This window comes from Protopterus annectens, chromosome 12.part0 (genome assembly GCF_019279795.1).
Source record: "Protopterus annectens isolate FY-2018-M chromosome 12.part0, PAN1.0, whole genome shotgun sequence".
Classification (NCBI taxonomy): domain Eukaryota; kingdom Metazoa; phylum Chordata; order Ceratodontiformes; family Protopteridae; genus Protopterus; species Protopterus annectens.
Window position 1 is genome coordinate 192,135,353 of NC_056746.1, and position 18,118 is coordinate 192,153,470.

An 18,118-nucleotide genomic window follows, 5' to 3' on the forward strand; every position below is an offset into this window, starting at 1 on the left:
GGAGCCACCTTGCACTCTGAGTCCAAGCCCAGTGGCAACCTCCCATGAAAACCTAGCACATCAATGTAAAGGAGATGACAGCAGTTTGTAGCTCTGCAAACCTTCCTACCCCTACTGCTACCAGGTCCTTTTATGATCGTGATGGAGAATACCACTGTAATGTGGTACGTCAACAAACAGGGAGGTACCAAGGCAATAACAATTGTGCAGGCTAACCCTATTAATTTGGGACCTAACATCCCAGAGCAACATATCCCTGCAAGCCAGTTATATCCCTTCGCAGGACAACAAGCAGACAGACCTCCTGAGCAGAACATCCTCTCCACAACACAAATGAATGCTGGACAGGACGGTCTTCCTAGACATAGTCCACCAGTGGGGCACTGTACAAGTAGACCTGTTTGCCTCCACCAGAACAGGCAATTGCAGACCTTCTGCACAAAGACTTACTCCCCCCAAGCCTGGAGAGTAGATGCCTTCAGTTTCAACCGAGAGGGAAAGTTTTCCTTTGGAGACATAATGAAAATCCTATGCCAGCGTGGGGGTTATCTGTCCAGAAACCTAACCTGGACGAGTCTGTGTTCCTGGAGGCATTTGGCGCAGGACCCTGAACTTCCTTCCCTCAGATCCTTTGGTGGATCTCATTACAACTCTGGCATGGAAGGAGCCTGACATGGTGGAGTCCATTCTCAAATGCCCGAACAAAATCTTAAGTGACCCTACAAACAGGACCTATTGGACCAAGGGATCCCCAATTGATGCCATGGTAGTGGCAGCTGCCACAAAGGAGCAGCTCACTCAGGAGAGCTCCAGAGTCCATTTTCCATGGAAAAGTGTTCTCTCGAATGGCCACCCTGACATCTGTTGTGAACACCAAATATGCATCTCCTCTGCCATGCAACCGAGGGCGTTACTTAGAGCTGCTGGTGCAGGTGTTGCCATCGGGCATCACACCGGGCTCTGTTTCTGGAACCCTTTTTAAGGCATCTTTTATGAATGCCCCATATGACGGCTCCACCCTTTTTGGGAAGTCTGTACGCGACACCTTATTTCAGAGTGAGAAGGGACGGGAAGACTGCCATCGGGATCTGTTTTTTGGCACCTCAACTAACCTTCTCTATGAATCAGCGAGGGACCAAGATGTGGTTTTGGAAACTTCAGAGTTATTCCCTGGACACTCAGGACTCTGCTTTCCCCCAGAGGTAGAAGGGGATGTGATAGACGCCACCCTAGAAGCAGAGGGGGTCCAAAAATTCATGGGTCTCTAGAACCTTTCTCAGGGTGACCTCATGCAGCAGCCTTGAAAGGTTGCCCGGCTTCTCATCTATGGAGGCAGTTGGGGGTCACCTCTCACTACAACTAACAGCCTTGGGAGTCCATCACAGAAGATTATTGGGTGTTGCAAATTATACCTGGAGGTTATTCAATCCCCTTTCTCAAGCCACCTCAACCACCCAGACACCACACCTGCGCAAAGCGGGAATGCAGCACTGGAAATAGCAAAGCTGCTCAAACTGAGTCATCCAACCCATCCCCTCAGACTAGTCCGGAGTAGGCATTTATTCCAGGTTCTTGTTGGTGCCAAAGAAGACATGAGCACTTGAGACCCATTCTGGATCTCTCCATCCTGAACCTGTCAGTGGCCAAGATGAAATTCTGGTGTTCAGTCTACAGTCTGTTCTGCCCTTCCTGCAGGAGAGTGATTGGATGTGCTTTATCGACCTTCAAGATGTGTCCTACCACATCAAGATGGACAGGCGCTCTCTGAGGTTTCTCCACTACTGGCTGGGAGCCAGTCCTTACCAATTCAGAACGCTCTCCTTTGGTCTCACTACAGCCCCCAGGGTGTTCACCAAAGTGATGGCAGTGGTAATGGCTCACCTGAGACTCCAGGGTATACAGGTCTTCCCCTGCCTAAACAATTGGCTCCTCGCTGCCCCTTCTAGGCATCAGCTCAGCTAGGCAAGGGATTCTTTTCTTCTCTTAGCCCAGAAATTGGGCATTACAATCAATTTCAGCAAGTTGTCACTAGCCCCGGTTGAGGTTAGATTTCACTGGGGCTCTGTTGGACACTATTCAAACTAAAGTATTTCTTGCCTCAGAGACCATACAGTCTCTGAAGCTGCATGTCCTCTGTATTCTTCAAGCTCCATAGTCAACAGCAGAAATGGTATTAAGGGTGCTGGGGTCCATGGTGGCCACTATCAGTCTTTTACCCATGGTGTGTTTCCACATGCAGGTTCTTCAGTGGACCCTTCCAGTTCAGTGGTCCATGTTAGATCTCCTGTTGTCACACCCCATTCGAGTCTCTCAGGTGTGCAGGGACTCTCTTCTGTGGTGGATTCATTCTCCGGATCTTGCTCGTGGTCTCTTTTCTTCCACCTTTCCCCCTTGGGCACAGTGACCACTGACACCTCCCTGCTAGGGTGGGGGGGCAATGCTCAGGAAGGACAGTCCAAGGCACGTGGTCCCCCTACAAGACTAGATTGTGTATAAGCATCCTGGAGTTGAAGGCGTTGTTTCTAGCATTGCAGGCTCTCTATGCCCATCTTCCCCCAGGGGCAATTGCTATCCAGATAGACTGTCTGCGGTCTGGTACATCAACAAGCAGGGGGGGAACCAGGTCTCATCACCTATGTCGCAAAGCCATGAGAGTCTGGGAGTGGGAAATCAGCCATTTTCTGGTGGTAACCCACATTCCTGGAAGGTCCAACATTCTTCCGGACTGGCTCAGCAGATCTATTCTGATGCCTTACGAGTGGTCGCTGAATCCTTCAGTAGCGAAACAGAACTTTCTCAAGTGGGGTCAGCCTTGCTGCAGTCTCTTTGCATCTCCTTCCAACATGAAATGCAGTGAGTTTTTCGCTCTGAACACCGGGGGAAGCCCCAGATAAGCTACGATTCATGCTTGACCCCCCCCCCCCCCCCCCCAGCCTTCTGTATGCATTATCCTCCTCTTCCCTTAATACCAAAATTCCTTCAGAAAGCTTAAAGGCTGGGAAGCTAAGTTATCCTTGTTGCCCCATTCTGGCCTCATCAACTCTGGTTCCTCTCTGTGGTCTCATCTGATGGCTCCACCATGGATGTTGGATTCAGTTCTGGATCTCATTCCCTCATCCTTTAGGGATTTCCCCATCCAGACCTGGACGATCTGAAGCTCACTGCTTGGCTGTTCCTGTTCCCGTGATGGTCAGGACTGCTGGTTTAGCTTCACCTGTCTAAAGGATCCTGGTGGTGGCTCATAAGTCTTCCACCAGAAGAGCGTACTCCAGCAAATGGAGACATTTTTTTATCTGGGCTGCACAATGTGCCCTAGACCCTTTCACTGCCTCAGTTTCTGTTGTCTTAGAATTTTTGGCAGGGATCTTTCAGCAAGGTGCCAGTTTTCCAATGGTCAAAGTCCAGTTAGCAGCGATTTCTAATTTTCATGTAGGTGATAACATGGCTTCCTTAGCATCTAAGCTTTGCAAAGGCTTCTTAAAAGGCACTTTTTTGTTCGGCCCCCAGTGAAAGATCCTACACCACATTGGGATCTTTTGTTCTGTAAGCTCTAGTTTCGTCCCCCTTTGAGCCTGCAACCTCTTTGGGTCTGCAATTTTTGTCCTGGAAAACTGCTTTCTTGGCTGCTATTACTTTTGCCAGTAGGGTTTCAGAGCTTCAAGCTTTGTCTGTTAAGCCTCCTTATGATTTTTCATAAGGATATGGTATCCTTGTGCACTAATCCATCCTTCCTAAAGTAGCTTCAGAGTCCAATATTCAGGTGATTAATTTCCTGGTCTTTTTCCCAAATTCACAAAATAAGGGAGTGTATAAATTGCATTTGTTGGACATGCGCAGTTACTTTTCTAGCTGCACAGGACTAAATCTTTTCATAAGTCTGACCAACTCCATCTCTTATTCTAAGCTCTTTTTAGGGAAACCAGTATTGAAGGTCACCATTGCCCGCTGGATTTCCCAGTGTACTGCTCTGTCATATTCTGCTAGGGTTTATCCCCGCCAGGTCATGTAAAGGACCATTCAACTAGATCTTTGGCTACTTCAGCTTTTTGGTCCAGAGTTTTGTTAGATGACATCTGTTGTGCGGCTACTTTGATTTCATCACATACCTTCATCTCACATAAGTTGGACAATCATATTGAGGAACATATCATATTCATATATATATAATATATATATATAATCATATCATCCTTTGGCTCCGCCGTGTTCCTGGAATATCCTTCCATGAGGGCCTACCAAGTGTTTAGTATCTGGGGACTCTGTCCCACAGGTTTGAGGATCAAATGAAGGCAGCAACTTCAGATAAAGAAGCTGCATTCCATCTGAGTTGCTCTTCGTTTGTCTTCAACCATCCCTCCCTTCTTCCCCCTGCCTTGCATAGACTGTGTGGTGGTCAGGCGAGTAGAGGATGTGGTCACCATCAGTGTGCCTATTACTCTCCTTTTCTTGTTTATGGAGACATTTAGCATGAGACAAGGTGTTGGGTAGGGTGCAGATGCCAAGTTAGTCAGCAAACTATCTGAAGGAAGGAAGGAGATGGGCATTATGGGTAGGGGAACTTGGAGCTCAGATCAGATGCTGGATATGTGGCAGAGTCTGATCCGGTAACCCACAGGTTGAAGACAAATGAAGAGCAACAACTCGGATGGGATGTTTTGGTGACAACATAACTTTTTTTTTTTTAAGAAATAACCAAAATAAAAGTGGCTGAAAGCAATTCTGACAATGTAAAAACAGCAAAAAATTCTGACCCAGCAGGATAATGGAGATGGAAATATTTAATCAGAAGTACAAGCCCACACAAATAAGCACTTTCGTTTCCTGAGAAGACTTCATCAGATAAAATACCTGTACACCTTCCATCCTTTTTATACATCAATTAAACAAATTACTTCATTTTTTAAACAACCCTACACTCCCTTGTTTAAATTAAAATATAAGTCTATTTCTCATGCACAAATATAAAGTTGAAGTATAACTTGACTCATAATAAAACTTTCGAAAGTTGCACTTTTTAATTTAAAACATCTGCTTTCTTCCTTAATATTGTTGCAATGGAAACTTGATCATTGAGTCCTGGTAATAATGTGGCATTTAATCTCAACTGCCACATTAATTCCCTCTTCATAATCAGTCTTTGCCAGTCACCACCCCTAGGGTTAATTTTTACCTTTTCTAAAATTCTAAAAGAAAAACTTTTACAATTTTCAAATATACTGGAATGTCTGTAAAGGGTATTTTACTCTCTTTACTTATGTCATATAGATGTCGGTATTATCTTACTTTTAATGCCCTTTCAGTTTTCTCTATGTAAAAAGCTGTACAATTTTCACATCTAGCCAAGTAAACCATTTTACTCGTTGCACAATTCCTATAAACAAAATCCACCTTGCTTTGTAACATTAGCCAGTGCCATGCTTTTTTCTTTTACTGCGTCACTACACTGGTTATAACAGCCACTGGATATAGTTTCCTTGTTTACTGTGTAGGGACCCACTCCCTCAAACAGCTGTTTAAAAAATTTTCCCCATTTTATGGGAAAAAATGGTTCCTGTCCCACTAGTCCATGAATCTCCTTACTAACTTTAAAGATGTTCCAATTTCTTTTTACAGTTCTCTCAGTTGGAATATTGATTGTGTTCTAATAAAGCTTTTTCATATTGGACTTTCTGGGGGGCTTCACTCTGCCCCATCATTTCATTACCTAGCAAAGGGTAATATTTTGTCCCCCACTCTCTGTATACTTTAACTTGAACATCAGTCATTTTTTTTTCTGGATACCCTGTATCTGTTAACGTTTCCTTTAACCTTAAAAGCTCACCCTGAAGGTGGTCATACATAGATGTCATCCTAGCTATTCAGCTTGTCCTTTGACCAAAACTCCTTTTGTGGGACTGTGGGTGATTACTTGTATAGTTCATAGGTTCATACTAGGCTATCTGCCCGAGGGCATTTATAAGCCTAGCCCATCGTTTTGTGGCTTACGCCACCCCTTTAGTATGGGGAACTATACCCATTATTTTGCTGTGCCTCTGTCGAGCATAGGTTCATAGGTTCATTTCAAAATGTGTCCTTCCTAAAATATTCTACTTAAAACCACTAGTAGTATGACATATCCAAATGTCAAAATCACTAATCCCTTCATGACTACAAGCATAAATGAACTTAAAATAATTCAAACAACTATTCAAGTAGTCCACAAATTTGGGTATCTCTTCTCCTGTCCCGTCCTACAAAATAAATACATCGTCCAAAAATCATGCATAAAAATGTATGTATTTAGCAAATGGGCTTGGAAAAATAAAATCACTTCCCATCCAAACATGACGTTATTGTCAAAAGCTGGGGCATATGATGCCCCCATAGCTATCCTTGTAATTTGTTGGTATTTACCTTCAAAATGAACAGTTATTCTCGAACACAATTTCTACCAATTCTCCAACAGAAATTTGTTCTTTTGATAGAGGATCTCAGCCATAAAATCTCTTGAAAGTAATGTAAACTCTCCTTTTTTGGGTATTGCGAAAAAAAAAGATCTACCACATCAGTTGTTAAAAAGATGGGCTCTCTTTTTTTCCATAAATTCTCAAGTTTACTTAAAATCCCATGAATCCTTAATCAGGTGGGGGGGGGGGTATTATGTACCACTTAGTCATTTGTCTATTAACACAGCAATATAGTGAGTTTTAAAGCCTCTAGCTGATATCGGCCTAAATATAGGGTTTTTTATACTTTTATGGACCTTTGGAATCCCAAAAATATTTGGGATTATTGGTTTAGGTTGCAAAAACTGAAAAATGTCTATCAATACGATTATCAAAAAGATGGTCTACTAAAAAAAAAGTCTGTCCTTTAATATGTTATATTAATTTCATTGATTGAAATAGGGGAATATTTAATTGTGTAGTAAATTGGTCATCACATTTCTATAGTCCTCCACTTTAACTATAACCACCCCCCTTTCCCTTTGGTTTCATCACTCTTAAATCATTCCTTCTCAAAGCACTCAGCTTTTTTCCTTTTTAGGAAGATTTGAATGCATCTTTTCCTCAGAAAATAATTTGAGAAGGCAGTTACGGAAGATATACAAATACCTGTATCAAGGTATGCAAAGGGGGATTAAAGGTGCTACTACTTTTTATGTGTAAAGATTTGTCTGCTGTTCATTTGTTTTGGTCCTTAAAGTATACCTCCAAATTCAATTTCCTATAACATTTTTAGTTCTACCAAAGAGTTTGCTACATCTTCTGCCCTTGTGGGAACAAACTTAAAACCTTTAGAAAATAATAAAAAAAACATGCTCCTTAGTTGAGGAATCAGTGTAGTTCTATATTTTAAATCCTTTGCAGGACCCTATTATACCATCCCCACCATATTTAATCATCTTCTCACTGCTCCATTCCTGCAGCTGTCTTTCCTTGGAGAAGTTTGTTGATTCTGCCCTGAATCCATAGTCTGCCATGATCTGTTGGCCAGTCTGACTGGCGTACTGGTTGAAAACCCTGCGGTATAGGGGAAAATTAGTCCAGCTCAACTAACTCTATGAACATTACCTGATGATGATCGGTCACTTTCCCTAATCACTGTGGTCTTCATACCTTCTTTAACACCATGTGAATATAGAACAGTATATGCCACCTTCTGGGAATACTGTTTTACATCTCTCAAGTTTCCGTTATTTCCTAGTGAAGACTGTTACACGTTCTAGCTATCTTTTCCATTATTTTCCCATATAACACTTTTTATATTGAGCAAACAAAAAATCATTCAAAATAGACTTGTTTAAATCTTCTATTTCTAACCCTCGAGTTTCAATTGTAGCTTCATTATACTGTATAATTCTGGACATCATTCCAGGCAGGTATGACCCTAGCCCTGAGTAGCATTCTGCCATCGCCCAGAATGATACCACAGTACAAGGACAAAATGATAGACTTCAACAATTGGCCAAGCTTCTGGTCTCATTCTATGGGGATCCAGTATCTGCCTGCCTGAGATGACATGGTCGACCATGATGTTTTGCCAGAGATGGCTTGCACCTGTCACCCCCTGTGATTCCAGATACTGGCTAAGGCTCTTGCCGCCCCTATAGTGCCGCCTTTAGGCAAGGTTCAAATGACAAATTCACCACTGTAACAGGAACAGGCGGGCAAAAACTGAGGGTAATGCTTCTTAATGCTAGAAGTCTAAATCTCAAAATGCACTCACTCGTACTCCTTAAAATGGAGAACATCGATATCTGTGCAGTGACTGAGACCTGGTTCAAGGCACCAGAGAGCACCCCTGCACTACCAGGCTATAACTCATACCACACTTTTCAGATATGTAACCTGGACTGGAACACCAAAGGTGGTGTGTCCATATTCATTAAGGATATCCACACCTCCAGGCTAGTTGCTCAGCATAATGCATCCAAGGTTATCCAAGTGCAGCTAACTCTGGGCAAAACTGCAATCCAAATTGTAGCTTTCTACAGATACCCCACCATGCCCCAGGATTCCCACTCTTTTCTTGATATACTGGAAAATATTAGGGTTCAACCAAATGCCCTAATGGGTGATTTCAACTACCCCACCATTAACTGGGTAAACTACTCATGAACCAACTCCTTCGCTCAATGCTTTCTGGAATTCATAAATTCCAATGCCCTGGATCAACTTATCCACACCCCCACCAGGGGCAACAGTATCTTAGACCTAGTCATTACCAACATGAGTGACTGGTGTTCCACACCTGAGTTCAACTCCTTGTTGGTCCGATCTGACCATAAGCTAATCACCCTAGATATCCACAATCTGCCCCACCTCCCATTAAGGAAACCACGGTAAACAATTTCTCCAAAGCCAACTTCATGCTTCTTAAAACAGAAGTGATGAACTTAGTGACACCCATGCAGATGGACAAAACAGTTACGACTGCTGAATCCTACACAGATGCACTCTAAGCACTTACGTGAGTGTATGGATCATGCTATCCCAAACAGAACCAAGACGCTATCCTCCAAAAAAAGGAAGCTGTACAACAGAAGGAAGAAACTGTTGCAAAACAGAGTAAAATCCCATGAGTGGAGGAGCTCCCTGGTCAGCCTCAGTAAGAAGCTGAGATCCCTTATAAGATCCTCCAAAGCCAGCTATGAAAAATCACCACTGATTCTAAGGACAGCCACAAAGCATTCTATAGCTATGCTAAGAATCTCAAAGGCAACACCCAGATCTGCTCTGGGTTACAGCACAACGGCACGAAAATTACAGAACAAACTGATATTGCCAACATCTTGGCAGACAGGTTCAGTGCTAACTTTACCCCCCTAAACGGCCCATATCTATACAGGAAGAATGCAGAGTCCCTGTAATCACATCTATGCAGGTAAAAGCTGCACTCTCTCTAAAGCCAAAAACACAACATCCATGGGACCGGACAACATCCCAGTCTGCGTTTTACATGAACTTCAGAGCGAACTGGCTCCCCACTTAAGCACCATGTTCAGTCATAGCCTCACATCAGGCTTTGTGCCCACTGAATGGCACACAGCAACAGTTATCCCACTTCACAAAAGGGGGGAGCCACCACTGATCCTGGGAACTATCGCCCTATTAGCTTGACGAGCCTGGTCTGCAAGGCCATGGAACGCATCATCATGGAACTCCTAAACAGATATTGGTAAACCTTTAAACTCCGGACCCCGCCCAGTTTGGGTTTGTGAAAGGCAGATCATGCATCCTGAACCTTATTGACTTTGAGGCAGTCACCAAAGCTGTAGACGATAAGATGGATCACACAGCTTATCTTGACCTAGTAAGGGCCCCAGGGCCATTAGAATAGTAACCTCCTATGATGTAAAAATTGACCTCTACTGGGGACCATGTGTGTTTAATAATTTTCCTCCTATAATGCCGCTCAGCCAATGTGTCTCCTCCTTACAGTGTCTTAGAGAATGCGTACAGTCCTCCAAGCGTTGCAGGTCTTTCAGGATGTCTTGCATCTAGAGGTGACTTCTATCCAGATCAACATGACAGTAGTTTGGTGTGTCAGCAAACAAGGGAGGAACGCACTTTTACCTGTTGTCAAAGCGATGAGCATGGCAGTGGACAATATCCTCCAACAGTTTCCTATTAGCCATGCACATACCAGTGAAGACCAGCATTTTATGGGATAGGTTGGGCATATCTCTTCTGTTACCTCGAGTGGTTTCTCAATCCAACAGTGACAACAAATCTTTTGCCAATGGGAACCCAGCCATGTTACCTTCTTGCTTATCCCACCATTCCCAAATGCAGCAGGTTCTTTGCTTTGAGCCCATACACCGACCACCACCATCACACCACCCCTGTCCCAGGAGAGGAGTCCCCTTGAGATGCTGTGATTCAAGATTGGCCCTTTGGTCTCCTATATGCCTTCTACCAGCTCCCCTAGTTGTAACATTTCTGCAGAAAGCATTACAATGGAAGATCATAGTTCATAGGCTCATAGGTGTGTACTAGGCTAACTGCCCTGGAGCCTATATAAGCCTAGCCCAAGAAGATTCCCTGGCATGCCACCCAAAATTCGTTCCCAGTACCCCTGTCAAGCTCTGTCAAGCAAGGCCACTGAAGTGATCTTAGTTGCCTCTTTCTGGCATTGTCAAGTGTGGTTTCCCTTTCTTTGGCTTAAGCAGGTACACCCCTTTGGATGTTGGATCTGAATCCAGATCTGGTCTCATCTGTCTGAAATGCCGTATTCAGGTATTCAAGCTCTAAAACAAACCAAATGGTTTCTTAACTTACAATGATGGCTAGTCAGTCCAGGCTTTCCTTCCTAGTGGTCCATATTCATACTACTAAAAAGCCATCCAGTAGAAAGTTTACAAAAGTAAATGGAAAAGATTTCCAATTTGAGCTTAGAAATTTAGATCAATTTTTAGACCCTATATCAGCAGTATTGGATTTCCTTGTTTCCATTTTCCATACCAGCTAGTTATTCTCCTGCAAAGGTTCAGCTAGCAGCGATTTCAATCTTCCATATTTGAGAGAATCGTACTTCTTAGCCTCACTCAAGTTGTGTGAAGTTTTCCTGAGCGGCAACTTCGACCCCTACTCAAGGATCCTACCCCACCTTGGGACATGACTGTCGTAATACAAGCTTTGACCCAAGTTCTGTTTAATCCTGCTGCCAAGGTGGATTTGAAATTTCTGACTTGCAAAACTTTTACTGGTAGCAATTACTTCAGCTGGAAGAGTGCCAGAGCTCCAAGCCCCGTCTTGTCAACCTTCCATATCTTCCACAAGGACTTGGTTTCTTTATGCATTCACGAACCCTGCTTTTTTTTTTTGGCCTATGTAGCTTCAGACTTCACTCAGACAAAATATTTATATACCAGTCAAGTCATTTTTCCAAATTTTTCAAATAAGGGAGAGAATACATGTTTAATTTATTGAATGTGCACAGGCAATTGCATTTGTACCTTTGAACTAAATATTTTAGGAAGTCAGACCAATTGTTTGCCTCATTTTGTAGAGCCAAGATGATTCAAGGCATTTCAAAGGTTACCATGGCTAGATGGCTGTTTGACCTTCCTTATAGCATGCACAAGATCTGTTTCCACTTTTGCGGCTTTCTTTTCTAGGGCTTACAGTTGATATTTATGCTGCTGCCACCTGGTCCAGTGTTCATACCTTCACTTCCATTGCAAATTGGATTTCTTTTCCAGATATGGTGGTTCTTTCGGTTCTGCCATCCTCTGGAACATTCTTCCATGAGACCACCTTTGTAGCCAAATAGCTTGAGAACTCTGTACCATCAGTTGAGAAATGAAAGGAAAAGATAACATCGGATGGAAGAGTTACGCACTTCCCATAATGATACATCTGTGAGTTTCCATCCTCCATACTTTTCCTTTCCATCTCATGGAATTTTTTTTTCCCTTTGGCTTCTGGTATGACTGTGTGGTTACCACTGATAGTACGATTTCATACTGTTGCAGCTCCAGTGCAGATGCTCTCCCAATCTGTCATTAAGTCTATTATCTGTAATACTTTACAAACATATCTTTTTCAGGAATTAAAGGCTGATTCTGTCTGAGGTAATGTTGGGGATAGAAGGGGATCATGGGTAAGTGAAGAAGGCTAAGCTACGGATTAGAGGTCTGAAAAAAGCAGCTGGTGTGATCTGAGGTCAGATCACAGACCCATCGGTCAAAGGATGGAAGCCTACAATATAGCACCAGCACTATAGTAAAGTACATAATTTTTGTTTGTATGACCTAAAATGCTAAATTCCATGAAAAACAATTTTGTTACTACTCTGGTCCTAGTATGAGATTTACCAGCATCTTTCCCAAAAAATGGAAAATCAGTATTCCTGAGAGAGGTATTTGTTTTTGGGTCCTAATGCAACCTCTGCAAAGATGCACTTACAGATGAACAAAGGTGCAACACAGGAAGTCACAAAATGGGCTGTAGGGAATGTACAAAAAGTATCCATGATGTAAGTAAGGTCAGGGAGAAGGGGGGACATGGTGTTAAATGGTAAGAAGAAAAAACTGTGTAAAATGGATGTTTTGTTTTCTAAAGATATTGTCCTGTGTTCTGTTCGCTATTTGTTTCACTTTGTAATTGGCCGTTCTTGTACAGATTCTCATCATGTGTGTTCCCAAGTCTATGCTCTTCCAAGAGTTCATTGTAAACAAAACCTTTCTTTAAAAACTTTTTTTCTTAGATAACCCTGCTGAAATATTTCCGAAATTACATGAGTGAACATCTCCTGAAAGCTGGGGCAAATATCACTCCACGAGAGGGAGATGAATTGGCACGCTTACCCTACCTGCGGACTTGGTTCAGGACTAGAAGTGCAATAGTGTTGCATTTAAGCAATGGAACTGTACAAATAAACTTTTTCCAGGTATGTATTCTGAGAAGTTTGCAGTATGCTATGAGTAAACGACTCATACTTGTGACACTGTGCAGAACAGCTGTGGTAATTTTTTTCAGGAAAGTTGTCACTTTTATAATTCCCTTTGAATGCTGGGGAGTGTTAATTCTGGGAAAGGGATGAGTTGAGCAGTGTAGGATCATGTCTGAAAAGCTGTCAAGTTGGTCCAGTGTGTGAATTGCTGCCAAAGAAAGGAAGTACCATAGATGAAAATCTTTACAATCCAGTTTTCTTTTTGAATTTAAATAGTTGTGTAATGCTGTTCTTTTTGTGAAGCAGTCCCTTCTGCTTTGTTTTACAGCTATTGCTTTGTTCTAGAACCTGACTTTCTGAACAATTTTTCTCTCCTACTTTGTATTTTATGTACAATATGTTTTAACTCCATCTTTTCCTAATCTCTCTCCATCTCCAAGATTAATGTAGGTGATGGAATAAGAAGGGCAGGGAATGGTTTGCTCTGAGGTGGGTTTTAGGACTGGTAATGTGTGTAAGGAAGTATAACCCAATTGTCTGTTCATTAACTGCTATGTATGACATTGTACCTTTGCTGCTCTTGAAGTAGCATGCTTAGATGTATACAATAAAAAATGCTGCTTCTGATCCATTGTGTACATCACCACTTAAACTGTAAGCTTAGCAGTACAATCCCAACCACCACTAGCCCCACAGGACTGTCTAAATATTGTGTATGCAGTGACTGGTGCTACACTGAGTTATGGCTAGATATGCACAGAAGTCCCAAGTCAGTAGTGTCTGCTTGTACAGCACTATAATTTGTCATCCTGTGTGCGAGGACTGATGAAACCGGGGAAGAATGATGTACGTGGCACCCTGAAGCAATCAGAACTAGGCCTGCTGTCACACTGCCATCTATGTTAATAGAGAGTTTCAGACGGGGAGGCAGTGTGCCATGGCACAGACTTTTATACTGTCCCTAAAACTAGCCTGTCGTCATGGAGGATGTTCTTCATGTTTTACTGTTGCAGTCATCACACTTGGGTTATCTGCCTGCAGATAGCCCTCAGTCGGCCCGAATACCAGAGACTTGGTGTTTCTGCGTCGGTTGCTGTCGCTCCAGGACTGATGTCAGGTCATCAGGGGTATAAAAACAGGCAGCTGACACCATTACACCAGTCTTTCTTGCCGAGGAGCCAGTAGCAGAAGCAGTTTGCATGAGTGCTGGTCAGCCGCTGAGTTTTTGTTTACGAATTGAATCATCCTGAAGCCTTCTAAAGCTAAGTACCCCACTGGGGATTCTTTTTTCTTGCTCTAACCGATGTCAGAAAAAGTTAACAATTTTCTTGCCTGTGGAAAGCAAATACCAATATTTTTATTCTTACTGCGTCACCTGTTTAGGTCCAGACCACAACGTACCTCGCTGTCAGTTTTGTGCCTTGTTCAATGCCCGAACCATTAGTCATCGAGACGCTAAATACTTTCATTCTCTACTACTCGTATTCCAAAAAAGAAAAAGGATAAAGACAGAGACCGCACAGGTCCAAAGCTGCCGATTCCGTTAAGCTAGTTGCCAGTCTGCCGGTACTCAGTGAGGTGCTTTTGCAGCCCCTGATGCCCGCTTCAGTGGATTCACAGGCCTCTACTGAGACCCATTCAGAGTCCGGTATGCCACAATACTCTGACTATGGAACCTGCGGATGTCTCTACCTTGGATGAGTCCAGAGCCACTGAACAGGCACTGGCTTCTGAGGAAGTACTTCGCACTACTGATGTTCGACAACTTTCACGTCTTCAGTTCTATCTAAAACTACTGAATTTCTAAGGTCAAGAGTACTCGCTACACCTAGAAAACCTAAGACCCAAGCACATGCACCTGCTCTCTTGCCACATCTAATGCTTAAAATGGCAGAAGACCTTGTACTGATTTAGGGGAAGCCAGCTTTCCCATGCTAATAGAAAGAGACCAGTCCCCAGCAACTTCAACAGACAGAGTCCAACGAGACTGAGGTATCTGATTATGAAGACACGCCCTATCTGCTTATGAGGATTCGGATACCGAGGAATCCATTCCCTCTGCCTCTTCCCCAGGGGACACTTTTGGTGAAAACCCAGCATACTATGACAGCATTCCCAGTGGGAATGCCAGGACTATCCTCAATCCAAAAAGACACTCAGAGAATTTCTAGATTTGCCACAACATAGGCATTTAGCAATACCCTCAGTCCTGGATGTTGTAGATGTCTTTATGGAATCCAGTTTAACTCCTGATACCTTACCCCCTTCTCCTAGGAAACCAGGCAGGTACTACAGAGTACCTGACTCATTCCTTTTCAAAAATCCGACTGCTGACCCAGTGGTAATCTCCCAGGAGCCTAAAGGTATCAAGGCAACTGCAGCTAAGAATCCCACCCCTTTGGACAGGGATTCCAGAGCTTTGGACAGATGGGTAAGAAAGTATATACCTCTGCAACTCTCACCATTAGGGCTTTGAATTGTCAGATGTTCTTCGTGTTTCACTGTTGCAGTCATTACATTTGGGTAATCTGCTGGCATGTTGCCCTCCGTCGGCCTGATTAACAAAGTCTTGGGTCCTGCGTCAGTTGCTGCCCTTCTTCCATGACATCAGGGGTATAAAACATGCAGGCGACGCCATTACATCAGTCTTTCTTGCCACAAGGTGCCCGAAGCAGAAGCAGTTTGCAAGTGCCGGTCAGCCGACCCCTGGAGTTTTCATTTTAGAGTTTCAGAACCGAAGTCTTCAACTAAAAGCTAAGTACCCCATTGTGGAAACTTTTTCTTGCTCCTTACCAATGTCAGTAAAAGTTAATAATTGCGTTATGGAAAGCAAATACCTCATAAGGATTTTCATTTGTACTGTATTCCTTACCTAGGCCCTGTTCGTAACATACCTTGTTGTCAGTTTTGTGTTAGATTTAATCAACTCGCTAATAAATGGTACATTTTTGCTTCTAAGTATTTTGGCTCACGATTTAACTATCCAGAAATGACGTCAGTTAGCGATCAGACTACCGGAATACCTAAAAAACGCAAAGAAAAAGACAGGCCATTGAGGTCCAAAACTGACTACGCTTCTCCTAAGCCAGTCATTAGTTCACCGGTACTCAGTGAGGCGCTTTCGCAGCCCCTGATGCCCACTACTTTTGATTTGCAGGCCTCTACTGAGACCCATTCAGAGTCCAGTATGCCGTGAGATGCTTTAAGTATGGAACCCGTGGATGTCTCTACCTTTGGGTCCGGAGCTGCTGTGCAGGCAGCGGCTTCGAAGGGTGTTTTCAGGCCTAAAGATTTGTATATTAAACAGACGCCATCTTCAAAACTAAGGCCAAAATCTACTTCTATGTCTAAAAAACTGACACTTGGGCCACATGTGCAGGCCCCTATGCCTAAAACACAAATGATCAAAATGGCTGAAGATTTAATTACCTTGATCAGGGGTAGGCAAACCCCCTCCTGCTAAAAGGCCTAGGCAAGACATTGACTATGAATCTTCTGATCCGGATTTTATTTCTTCCGATTCTTCTACTGAACAGGATTTATCTATACCTACTTATGATGACTCTGACGCAGAAGATTCCATCCCTTCTGCTTCTCCCCCTGAGGGTTTCTCTTTTGGAGAAACTTTATATACCTTAAGGGAACATTTCCACTGGGAAAGTCAGGATTTCTCTGAATCTAAAAAGAGACTTGGGGATTTTCTTCTTCCTCAGCACAGGCCTTTGGCTATACCTCCTGTTCTAGACATTGTTGATGTTTTTTCAGAATCTAGTATGACTCCTGGTTCTCTGTCTCCGGCTCCTAGTAAGCCAGACAATACTACAGGGTTCCTGACTCCCACAAATTCCTTTTCAAAAAACCTACTGCTGATCCTGAAACCATTTCTCAGGGTCCCAAGGGCATTAAGGCCTCTGCTGCTAAAAATCCTACCCCTTCTGATAGAGATTCCAGGGTGCTGGACAGATGGGGTAAGAAGGTTTACACGTCTGCAACCTTGGCAATCAGGGCTTTAAACTGTCAATTTCATGCTTAAATATCAACAGCATATCCTGGGACTACTTAAACAGGAAATTATGTTAATCTCTGACTGTGTAAAATAAAGATTTGTAGGATTTATTGCATTCAGCTGAACAAGTTGGAAAACGTACTTTGCAATGCGGTTTTGATTCCTCAGAGGACTCTTGCAGGGCTGTTGTAACTGGATTTGTGCTAAGAAGGCATGCTTGGCTCAAAGAGCAAACTCTCCCTGACCATGTTAAAGCAAAACTGTTGGATGCTCCCTTACATTAGGACCGTCTCTTTGGTAATAAGGCTGAAGAAGGGTTAAAGATGGAAGATGAAGCTAAATCTATGCAAACCGTGAAAGATTTCTTACAAGTGCAACCTCCAGGATTTAGTAGGCACTGGCCTACTAAGAACTGGTCCTTTCCAATCTCTTCGAGAGCCGCTCAAGTCAAATCCAGACATTCCAAAGGCTCCAGGTTTCAGTCACAAGGAAATTTTAGAACAAAACAATGGGGTGCCTCCACCTCCAAATCTGGAAACAACAAGGCACCTCCCTATGGTAAACTGTCTCAATGGCTCCCCTCTACAGTCACCAAGCACTTACCTTTTAGCCGCCCCTTTGGAGGGAAAAGTGTTACTTCATGCACGAAACTGGCAACTTATTACCCAAGACAAATGGGTTTTAATTATAGTATCCCAGAGATAACAGATTTCATTTCCACACATTGCCAATCCCAAACAGATGGCCAGATCTGCCCCCAAATCAGTGGGCAGAGGCCCAGAAACCAGTTATGTCCCTCATGAACATGGGGGCTATTCAACCAGTACCAGAAGAGGAAAAGGGCAAGGTTTCTATTCAAGGCTTTTCCTGGTACCCAGAAAAGACAAATCATGGCGTCCAATTCTGGACTTATCCACTCTAAACACATTTCTGGACATTCCAAAATTCAGGATGCTGACTCTTCAACAGTTACTACCTATGCTAGGCAAAGATGCCTGGTTGGTAACTCTAGACTTAAGAGGCTTACCTGCATATCCCAATCGGGGAATCTTGCAGAAGATACCTCCGCTTCAAAGCAGGCTACTTGCATTACCAGTTCTCTGCACTGCCCTTTGGCTTATCTACTGCGCCCAGGGTTTTCACAAAGTGCCTGGCACCAGTAATTGCATTTTGCAGGCAAAGAAATATTCAAATATATCCATACCTGGACAATTGTCTAATTCAGGCAGAAAA

The 18,118-nt window shown here is 43.2% G+C and overlaps 1 protein-coding gene across 1 annotated transcript in view; it reads left to right on the plus strand.

Moving 5' to 3' along the window:
- PLK1 (polo like kinase 1) overlaps positions 1-18,118 on the plus strand; it is a 592,954-nt gene that overhangs the window by 506,537 nt on the left and 68,299 nt on the right. Inside the window, exon 13 of the mRNA XM_044089232.1 lies at positions 12,694-12,876. Within this exon, the coding sequence (XP_043945167.1) occupies positions 12,694-12,876 (183 nt within the window). The remainder of the gene's footprint in view (positions 1-12,693; positions 12,877-18,118) is intronic.